We start from the raw sequence: 12,039 nt of genomic DNA, 5'->3' as shown, positions 1-12,039 counted from the left end.
AACAAAGACTAGTAAATGCATATACCATAATAAAGTAAAATAAATGCATATTACGAAACTAAAATAATGCATATAACGTAAGAAATGAGATCACAACAATTTTTTAATTATTTTTTAATACACTAATTCCTAAATTGCATTATTTTCAAATTTTATTTCATTTTTATGTATGTATTAATGCATATTTTATACGTGCAAAAGTGCGCTTGTTTAGCCTATCCATATACATTAAATAAATCTGATTTGAAAATACATGTAGGTGAGATTTTCGTAACTTGAAAAATATTACTCGCAAAATAATCTCTGAGAAAATATATATACTAACAAAATAAAATTTTATCTCCCTACTTGGTTTTGTGTAAAACAATTTAAAAATTAGTTTATTACTTTTTTTATATCGAAAACAACTTAATTTTTTTAAATCTTACTGTTAGACCGGAAGTATTTAGAAGTATAAAAATGGTCTTTTGAATACATGTTTCTGTGGTATTTCCTTGTGGACGTAGATAAAAGGCCAACCCTTGAAGAAGACATTGATCGATTTCACCACCAAAAGACCTTTCCTCTAAATAGGGGGCGGCCACTTTTATCTTTGGCTTCTGCTTTGTAAAATAGTATAACTAAACCCGTTGGCCCTATTTGCCCGAATAGCTTCTGAGAACCGTTTGCAAAGATGTCGTGTTCCCAAAGCAATCAGTCAGAGACCAATAAAATTTGTTGTCAACATTTCTACTCCCTCTTTCTTTCTGTGAGTTCTTCAAATCCAGGAAAGTGTAATGCGTGCATTTGGTGCATGTGAGAAAAAAAATTTCTATGTTGTTTTTTGTATTATTTTTATAGTGGAGCATTTAAAAAAAACATCTTTATATGCCAAGTTTTTATCTGATGAATGAACTCAGCTGAAAACATGTTTCTATCTTCTGTACATTTAAAAAAAAAAAAAAAAAAAAAAAAAAAACCCATAATGCTTTTTTAACCCTTTCTTGCATTTTTTAACCCCTTGTTGCATACAAATAATCTAGAGAAGTTAAACGAAAATGTTTGTATTTTTTTCTACTTAAATAACCTTAGTAATAATAAACAAATTAATTTTATTCAAATTTTGTTTTAAATAATTGCTACAGTTTGTTCACTACAGTGGACAGCATGCATGTACGTACATGCATACAAATCTCTTCCCAATGATTTATGATCATCGCATTTAAAATCATTTCCTGTCTTGTTTGCAGTGATCATTACCATCTTCTAAATGATAAATCTACAACTGACATGTACATACAGAAACCCCAAAATACCTTCATTTCGTCGATTGTGATTGAATTCATTTTGCTACAATTTTGTAACCTGTACCTATTGAATTCAAATGTCAAATGTTCTAGAAATTCCTTGCCAAACACAACCATTTCCAGTGGTGTTTTGGCTTGATAAGCAGTACATTTGGGTTTCAATTCACTCTTTTCGGTAGATCTTTATCTACCCACTCCAAAATTTTCTTAAACTGACACTTAAAATAAAATGTCTAAAATTACTAATTATGAATAAAAAATGGCAGTATAAGAAAATGTAAGCAATATTATATGATGTTTACTATGAGAAACTGTACTAATTTCGAAACAGAAGTAGCAGCCATTTTCCAAATAGCAATGCTGTACTTAGTGATGTTATACAGCCATCTATGACCAACAGTGGAAAGTTCTAATAATATAGAATGAATAAATACAGGAATGGAATCTGTTAAGGCATTTATAGAAGAATAAACAATTTAAACTTTTTCTACTAGAGTGGACATGATGCAACAAAGGGTTAAGTGAATTAAATTCTTTTTGCGCTCTTATTACATTTTTCTAAATTTTTCGATTCCTAAATTTTTCTGTTCCTCTTTTCTTGTAACGCACAAGCAATTTTTTAAATATGAGTGAGACCTGAGCGCTAAGTTCGGTAAAGTCGCAAAAGACGGTAATTTGAAGGAGTTCAAATCTAGGCAGATGAGTTAATTGTAGGGGAGCTTTCGTGGTGTTCCCGCATGTGAACGAAATACAAATTATTTCCCTTTAAATGTCATTTACGAGACGTGACTCTTTTAGTCATATAATCCTCAAGTGTTGTGAAGAATTCTAATCTACATTTTTATGGATTAGATTTGATTGGATTATTCAATTACGGCAAAGCACATGAGGGCTATCTGCCTAAAAGGAGGGATGACTTCGTGGAGGACATACTAAGGGAAACTGGCTCGTATACATGTTACACATGGGGAAAACGACGAAAACGCCCATGCAACCAGCCCGTTCGCGGGATTCAAACCTTGGACCAAACTACCAGTGCTCAGCGTCTTTACCGCTCAGCCACTGGTGGGCCCTAAATTTTTATGATATAAAATTTCATATAAATTTATTCTACCTGCCGCTTTTGAGTACATTATATTTATGAATGCAAACCTGCGATTAATATTGAGAATACTTTTGATGCATTTGATGTTATAATTAATACTGAAAATAATGTTTAAGATAAAACATCAGTTTGAACCCTTTTTTATAATAAGGTAACATGCGGCAAAGATTTCTCGACAAATATTTTGGATTAAAGCACACAGGGGTTACTTACCTAAAAGAAGAGATTTTTTTAGGAAAACAGGCTGGTAATTCACAATACATTTATGAAAAACCCCGAAACCTCCCATGCAGCCGCTAGGATTTAACATGCTCAGCTATCTTACCTCTCGACCGTTACTGGGCTTTCTCAGCTTGCAAAATATGTATTTTAAGTTGATTATTTACATAACAGTAGAATAAAATAAAATGACAGATTATAAATAGTGCATTTTACTGACAAAAGGTTCTTCGAAAAAAATACTGTAAAGAATAAGAACGATGCAGTTACCTTAACGGCGGCCGATAAGGAGTGCTGGTGCATATGTTTTTTCAGAGAAAATTATTTTGCTCGTGTTGTCATAAAACAAAAAATATTCATAAATTACTTTTTTATAGTTGTTAAAATAGTCATCGGTTATCTGTTTTAAGAGAATATCTTCTTAGAAATTTTTCAAAATGAAATTGGCTTGAATTCACATTACGCATGGGGAAAATTATAAAGACACCAAGCTGCTAACCTGTTCGGTTGCCAGCAACAAATCCAGCACAAACATCACACATCCAGCATTCTTATTCACTCAACTGCAGTGAACTTAAATATTTGTTTGTATATTATTATTAGTATTAAAATAATAAAAATATTTACTCTAATAAAAACTGTTGTTTAAGACATTTTCTTTGGTTGGGGATATCATGTGAATAATTAAATCTGCGTTGAAGCAAAACAATTTCTTAGAACTTAATGCTTCAAAAAATTGAATGCTGGGATTCCTAGTAAAGAAATTATCCTCAAAAAATATATTCCACAAAAAATTTTGAATTTTATTCTTATAATGACTTCTTAAATAATTAATAATTGTTATAATTATTAAATATAATGCTTACTTATTTTTTACAAAAAGAACAATAATACCCTTTATTTACAAAAATACCATATTCAACAACTGTATTGTAAGCGAATAAATAACAACATTGCACTGTTTCTTATTAACTATGTGTCATTTTTCCTTTTCAGCTTTCTGTTTATAGGATAATGTTTTTAATCCTTTTTCAGACAAAGTGTACTAGTGTTTCAAGGACAGGAAGGCAAGAATTTTTAAACTCAGTCAATAAATTCATGATCAACTGAAAATTCATAAAGACTGTTTCGGGTTAAAATTCCCTTTCAGAATAGAATAGTGTATATAAAAAAAGTGAAATGCAAAGTTTAAATTGATATTATCACCATTTCAGGCCTTAAATAACTCTTAAATGTTTTGTTTATTGCTTTTAAAAACAGATCAGATGTTTGAAAGTTAATACCATAATGTTTGTATTAAAAAATCTCGAAATTGTTGCTTAAGAAAAAGCGGAAACCAAAGGCATTATTATTATCTATTTAGTATACCAAGGGCACGTTTAATTTCTTTGAGATCGAGAAGATATTAAAAAAAAAAATATTTATGCTATATCCGGAAATCACTTAATTTTTTGTTTTCATAAATCAGATGAAAAATGAGTCACATTTGAAACCCATCCTTTTTTAAAACAGCTATCCATGTATAATCATAAAAATCTTTTTTTTTTTTTTTTTTTTTTCCCCTTGAAATTAAGACATTCAGTTACCAAATTTTAGCTCGCTGAATATTTAACTTTACTTAAAAAGGCGTATTTGTATACATTTTTACGTATATATTGTTCATTCAAAAAACGAAATCTTTACAGAAAATAACATCCGTTTTAAAAGCTAAGTAAATTTCAGCATTAAATATGCCTGAAAAGTTAAAATTTTGAAATCTCCTTAATATTTAACTAGAGTTTATTTAAAGAGCAAGTTTAAAAGTCACATCAAGTTAAATTGATTAAATTTGGCAGAAATAATAAAACAGATGTTTTTCATAATAATTATACAAATATTATGCTAAATATGTATAAAATATCTATCTATAAATATCTATAAAATCTAATAAATATCTATAAGTAAAAGAAATAATTTTAAAAAATTAATAACTGCATGTAAATGAAGAATATAGAAAAATGTTGAAAAATTTAAAGATTTTTAATTTATGACAAAAACATAGAAAATCAGAAACGGTATCAAATGCAATCGAACTATAAATATTGCTTTTCAAATGTTTCAGGAATCTCACAGAAAGAATGAATATTGCACCAGATATTTTTAATATGGATTTTATTAATAGCAGTTTAACCAATCTGCATTGAAATTCATATGATAATCAATGACCCAGAGATTTAGGTAATTTAGATTAAACATTAATAATAATTAAAAAAAGAGCAGGTAAATTTTAAAGCCAAGTTGTTTCAAAGTAAGAGGAAAGAAAACTTTTAAGATAGTATTCGCACGTGTACCATTCATAAAGTCATCATGGAGAAACGAGTCTTTTGCAACTTTCACCCTTGATCAAGTGTTCTGGGAGAGGAAAGAACTAACAATAGCAATAGCTGGCATTTATGGAGGTTTAGGGTTATTTTCCCGACATTTTAAGGGAAGCTTGGTCCAAAATTAGTGACATTTTTAAAGGTATTCGTAGAAAATCACTCGACAGGCTAAGGGTTAAAGAGTACAGGTGGGGAGTGATGTAGAAAAAAGAGGTACAGGATGCTGTGCCACCCGTATGATTAGCTAATTAAACGTTTTCACCAGAGAGAGTTGAGAGGTTGACGAGAGTGGTATAAACTAGATATCCTGTAATCTGTATATAATACTTGTACATAGTCTTTGATTTATAAATAGCTTTAGTTAAAGGAAAGTGTCTTTATTTGGTATCGTAACATATCAAGATCCACCGATGCCGCGTATGGAATATTGAGTAAGTTATTACAGTATCATATGCTTCAGTGATCATTTCTAGTGACAGTGAGTTAGATAATGTTATAATGAGATAGGAACAATAAACATAAATAATGATCATATAAAAAAACAGGAATTTTTGACATTGTGGCAAATAGTCTTGAAACTTTGCTTGTATTTTTATTAATTTTATATACTTTTATTTTGTGTATCATACGGTTGTGTATAATTGTAGGTTACTCTTGAAGAGCTGAACTTGGGCAAACTAAGACCTCAGATTGTATCAATGGCTGTAAGCCTTGCAATGGAACGTAAACCATCTCAACGAGAGATGACATCTGTTCTTCTTTCTGATATGTATGGGCAGATACTTCAACAGGAAGATATAGCTGCTGGTTTTGATTTGTTGTTGCAGAATTTACCTGACCTTGTTCTTGATACACCTGATGCTGCAACTGTAAGTGTAAAATCCTGTATTTTTTAATGATCTTTGTTAGGAATATGCAAGCATATTTCAGAGCAGCTAGCTATAACTTCAGAAATTTAAATTTCTAAAGAGATGTATTGAATATTGCTGAGGACCACATGGTTCCTTTAATTTTATGTATATTTTTAGTGAAAAAAAAATTGAAATTTTATATTTTTAATTTCATATATAAATTTTATTCTTCAGTGAATAAAAAATGCAATGTTTTATTATCAAGCAGGAACCAATGAAGAACTGATATAAAAATTAACTGTGAAAAAAAACCTGGCAGAAAATATTTTACTGCCTTGCTAGTATTCTTTCTTAAATGTTTCCCAAGTCTGTTTTGCCTTTCTGCTAATTTCTGAACTAAACAACATATAACAAAGTGCAGCTGCACGTTTTATTATTATTATTTACAAAAATTTAGTCAGAAGTTTATGGTTGGAAATTAAGTTTAAAGGATTTCAAATTTTTTTTTAATTCCTTGATTTAGTAACTTTAATTTTTTATTGCATGTTAATGAGACTGCTTCACGTAGTCTACATTCATAGTTATTGGTAAACAGTTCTCTTATACTAAGTCACATTGCATTTAATATTGTGTGTTTTTTTATGTTCTAAATTTCAAGAATTAAAAGCAGTAAAGATAAGAGATTTTTAATTATGCTGGAGTCGCTCAAAAGTAATTCCTGGATTCTAAAGCTTTAAATAATAAAGGTAATACGTAATATATTCGGAAATTAAGTACCGTTTCATTCTAGCGCCGTCGCAGCACTGTGGTAGGCGTCCCGCACATGCGCACTAGTCTTTCTTGTTCACTGACTTTCAATTGTCGCCATTTTGGTTGCTCTATGTTGTGTTTTCAGTTTGCTGTGCACATTCAAAATGTTTAAGACAATTAGTTCTCCTGCTGACTGTGAGATTCGTGCCGTGATTAAATTTTTGATCGTGAGGAATGTTAAACCAGCCGAAATTTATCGTCAAGTGACAGAAGTTTACGGTGAATACACGATAAGTGATGGAATGGTGAGAAAGTGGGTAAGAATGTTTAATGCAAGTCGAACAAATGTCCACGCCGAGGCTCGGAGTGGTCAGCCTTCTGTTGTCACCGATGATTTGGTAAGGAAAGTTGATGAAGCAATTCATGAGAACAGACGCCTCACAATGACAACTCTTTCAGAGGCATTTCCACAAATTTCACATACTGTTTTGTTCAAAATTGTGTCTGACCGCTTGAATTATCGCAAACTGTGTTCCCGATGGGTTCCAAAAATGCTCACTGATGTTCACAAAACAAAGCGACTTGGTAGTGCCCTGACATTTCTCACGCGGTATAGTGATGAGGGAGAAAACGTTTTAAACCAAATTGTGACAGGTGATGAAACTTGGGTGTGTCATTTAACACTAGAATCGAAACAACAATCGATGGAGTGGAGACACACTCATTCTCCGAAAAAACAAAAGTTCAAAGTGACAATTTCATCACAAAAAATGATGTGCACTGTCTTCTGGGATAGGAAAGGCATTTTGCTTACTGAATTTCTTCCCAGAGGTGAAACCATTAATGCGACACAATATTGTGAGACTTTAACAAAACTAAGGCGTGCCATTCAAATCGTGAAATTTGAAATCGTGATTTATGAAATAAAGAAGCATTTATGATCTAAAGGGTATTAAAATTTACAAAAAAAAAAAGCTAATATCGATTTATTTACTTTATTAAACATTTCTTTAAATATATGTTGTTTAATTTGCTTCACTTTTTGTGCTAATACTTTCTCGTTAATTTTATAGAGTGACATAATTTCTTGTTCAGTTATAAAGTTCTATTGTTCAAGTAATGTAATTGCTGTGTCAAGAATTCCGACTAACTCATCAATCGAAATTTTTTCATTTTCAATAACCTTTTTGTCACTTTCTTTACTATCAGTAGCTTTATTTTCTGGATCAAGAACCATACTACAGATTTTGCCATCCGTTAAATGACTGATGATTGGGGCATTGTCATCGCAATGCAAAATTTCTGTTATATCATCTTAATTTATTACTGTATCTCCACATTTCATTGCAAAATTCCATTAAGTGGAAAATTTCATCTTTGATTTGTGATATGTGAAAACCTTCAAATTCCCGGGTATCATCTTCATCATCCTCACCATGAGCCTGGAGACACATCCTCCTACGATCTTGTGCTACTCCACACAGCAGATTTTATGCTAAAATATTTCAAACATTATTGAATATTCTTGCTATGGCTGCTTTCAGGGCCTCATCGTCCAGTGCTTGTGGCCGACTGCTGTGTTGTGCATCACTAAAAGACATATCTTTTGACTTGAACTTCTGGAACCATTGCCTAAAGGTTCATTTGTTAATGACATCATCCCCAAAGGCCTGGAAAATTCGGGGACTTGATTCTGCCACTGACAGGACCACTTAAAAATCATGCAGCAAACACCAAACAAGCCCCTTTGACACATCCATCACAATCAGTGTCTGTGTGAGTTATGTTCAAAGTACCGATGCAACACACTTTTATACTCTTGGTCAATGTCTAGATTTTCATCCTAACCACTTCATAGCCAGTTTTGGTCACTATTTTTATGTTCGAGGTTCACTCTTCCAATGTCATATCAGAAACGGCAAGAAACACTAAAATTTCTTGAAACTAGGCTTTGAGAATTCCACTTTACTTATACCGAATTAAAGATTTAATAGTTCTTGCTAAAGTCTCTTTGTGTCAGACCTGCTTTGTTTCTCAAAAAAAATATTATCATCAAATTTAATTAAGGATTAGCTATGGGAAAATATCTCTGTGTCTTGTATTTGGCCACATTTACGTGCATTATATTGAGGTCAAATTATTTGGAAACTTTTTCATCTCTGCATTCACAACATAGGCAGCAAGCACTTGTGTGCTTTTTGATGGTCATAAATATGATTTGTCCCAGATTTCATCCTTTATAAATTCAATTAATCCCATTCACTTTTGAAATGAAATCTGATGATGCTCTTACTTTTCATGATATTCGTATAAGCTGCAGTGAATCTGATTTCAGCACTACTGTTTAAATCTTTTTTATTTGTTTGCCTCCCCATGCTAATCATCATCCAGCCAAGCAAAAAATGGCTTCTTTCTACTATTATGTATTTCTCCCTCTCAGAGTTTGCTCCTCAGAATCTTTGCTTTCTAATGAATTCTGGATTTGAAATCAGTTTCCATTGACAGAGGTATTTTTTTTTCCTCCCATAATCATTGATAAATAAAGCCTTTAGAAAATTTTCATCTGGATGTCACAGAAGACATTCTGATGTTGGAAGTAACATGAATAACCTTTTCATTTTTCCTGCTTATCCTTCTGTTGGTTACAAAATTCCATGGCTTCTCTAGAAATTCAATTTTTAAGTCATTTTTCTCACCTATCAATAAATGCCATTGTTCGATTCTTTAACATTCCATTTCTGACTTTAATGCTGGAGAAAATATCATTGGCTGTCAATGTGGTTTCAGATATATCAGCAAATTAAAAGAGCATTGAAAGTTTCCCATCGGAACGTGAATCTTACGTTTGAAAAGAAAATAAGCAAATCTTCAAGAGCTTATCATAGTTGGAAATTTATTCACAATTTTGACAAAAATTATTGAGGAAGCTTCTTCAGTTGCTGAACTGGATTTCCTTGAAGCTTTTTATCCTGTTTAGTTAATGACTGAAAAATTTAACTTGTTTAATTAATGACTTTAATATCATCCCAGTCCTTCCTAATGCTTTTAAATTTCTGTTAACTTAATTTTTCATGTTGTTGCTGTTTCTCTGCTGTCTTCTTATTTGCTCTTTAGAAATCTGTCCACGAAGGTATCCCTTCCCTTAGGCAGATAGCCTTCGAGTGCTTTGGCATAATTAAATATATTATACCTTCTTATTTGCTTTACTTTGCTTTTAGTACAAATACGGCTGTGGCTCCTCCCTTCATTGCAAAATTTCTCTGCTCCTGATGAAAAGGAACCTGTACCTCTTCAACTTTGAAGTTATTAGTCTTGGTTAAATTCTGTGACAGACACAAAGTTGTTGCTTTGCCTAATTGTATATTTTACTTTACTGTGTTTCTCTTCTCTCTTGATAAGAATGCAGTTAAGATTTTGCCTAAATTCCTTTCCCACAGTACAGCAGTTTGCAATGGCCTTGACCAGGGGTTCTCAACCGGTGCTACGCAAGAAAAAATAGGTGGTATGCAAAGAAGCAAAGTACTTTTAACTATTAAATTCAAAAATTAAAACCCCAACATTCTGATTGAGTTATTTCTCCAACAATCGTAAATTTATGCGATCTAAGCTTTGTTCAAGAGTGGTGGTGGTAGTAGTAGTTTGTAGTGGTGGTACTACCAGTTTTCAATTTTTGTTTAGATGGTATGCGTTAGTCAAAAGGCTGAGAACCACTGGCCTAGTTGAAAGCTGTTTACCAACAGGGTAAAAGGATTACTTAACACTCAATACTTAAAAACCCAACCTAATTTTCATTCTGGTGAGTGCACCTAAATGCCGCATAGGTAGAAACGCTGCACCTGCTGAAAATTTAAGTTTTAAACACGTAAACGCCGCGGCATTTCTTCAGGAAATTACAGTACTTATTTTAATTTTAGTCAGTATTTATACAAAAAAAAAAAAAAAAAAAAAATTGTAAACATACTCAGAAAAACAAAGTACTGAAAAAATTAACATCAAACTATGTAAATTCAATAAACCTTGCATCAGCACTAGAAATAGAAGATAGGTTTAGTTATCCATTGTAGAAAAAAAGGTATGTATTCTTTTACTTGTGGGTATTTTTCTTAAATAATTCTTTCAAATATATTTAAATGTGCTGCAAAGTATGTGTGCATGTTTAAATTTTGGATGCTTTCGTCTGTCTGATGTAGCCAATAATTAATTTATGCAAAATTCCAGTAAATGTTTTTCTGTGCTCCATCTATTCAATTTCTTATAACTTAATTAAGCATATGTATAAAATCTGAAGCTATATTACTCATTATTTAATTCAAATATTGTAGGTTTTGGGAAATTTCATTGCCCGTGCTGTTGCCGATGATTGTCTGCCCCCAAAGTTTGTTCAAAGTTATAAGGGCAAAGTAGAGTGCATGCATGCAAGGTATTACATTTTTCATCTTTTATATGCAAGTTACTGCAAATTTGTGCAATTATTTACATTGGTGTGTGGCAAGTATTGAAGGTAGGATGCAAAGATTATAATTTTTAAATCTTTCTCTGCTTGAAATAGAGCTGCTTTGGAACATGCTGATGCTCTTTTGAGTATGAAACATGGACTAGTGCGTTTGGATAATGTATGGGGCGTTGGTGGAGGCATGAGGCCTGTGAAGTATTTAATCAACCAGGTTTGTTGATATTTATTTCTTTAGCAGCATTTTCATTATCAAAATTGTTTATTTTGTATTATGATATTAAAATATAAGACTGGTGTTTATACATTTTTGTTATGTTAAGGAAGAAAAAATTATCTCTGAAAGTACTTATCTGTGAAAAGTGTAATTCCAAATTTTTTTAAATTTTTGCTATTTTGTTTTCAGACTGTTTAATACTTAAAGCTATTTTAAAGAAGAAAAATGCATTGCTTATTAATAATCATTTTCCTTTATTGTTATATTTTATTCAAAATAATATATACCCAATTGTTTAAATGTTATGGTGTGAATTTTTCATTTGATAAATATTTCAGATGCATCTGCTACTGAAAGAATATATATGTTCGGGTGATAGTTCAGAGGCATGCCGTTGTATACAAGAGCTTGAAGTGCCCCATTTTCATCATGAACTTGTGTTTGAAGTGAGTTTTATAATCATAATCCATTTCATATGAATTTTTTAAAATTATTTCAAGCTACATCTAGTTATTTTTTTATCGATGTTATTCAGAATAAACACTGTGGTAACATTTAAGAAACCAATAGTTTGTTTGAGGTTAAAATGTGACTGATTTTACTTCCCTAAATTGTTTTTCTTATTGTTATAGGAATATTTTGGAAGTACTTTTACTATAAAAAAAGTTGTAAATTTTACATAGCTGTTGCCACTATGGATTTGAACCAGTATGGATTTATTACACCTCTTTTGTGTTTATGCAAATATAAATCATCGTTCTTAAATTGTTAATCAATTATGTTCTATGTGTGTGGGATTTA

The 12,039-nt window shown here is 31.4% G+C and overlaps 1 protein-coding gene across 2 annotated transcripts in view; it reads left to right on the top strand.

The window, feature by feature from the left end:
• The window catches only part of Pdcd4 (Programmed cell death 4), a 135,680-nt gene that overhangs the window by 104,061 nt on the left and 19,580 nt on the right, over positions 1–12,039 (top strand). For both annotated transcript variants that reach the window (XM_085807585.1, XM_085807584.1), the window contains exons 4-7: positions 5,618–5,839; positions 10,894–10,991; positions 11,121–11,235; positions 11,577–11,684. In XM_085807585.1, coding sequence (XP_085663711.1) covers positions 5,618–5,839; positions 10,894–10,991; positions 11,121–11,235; positions 11,577–11,684 — 543 coding nt within the window. The remainder of the gene's footprint in view (positions 1–5,617; positions 5,840–10,893; positions 10,992–11,120; positions 11,236–11,576; positions 11,685–12,039) is intronic.

Source organism: Stegodyphus dumicola, chromosome X1 (assembly GCF_044657685.1).
Source record: "Stegodyphus dumicola isolate Sdum_Otavi_A_Nest chromosome X1, ASM4465768v1".
NCBI lineage: Eukaryota > Metazoa > Arthropoda > Arachnida > Araneae > Eresidae > Stegodyphus > Stegodyphus dumicola.
Note: the sequence above shows the minus strand (reverse complement) of the source record. Positions and strands in the feature narration are given on the sequence as shown.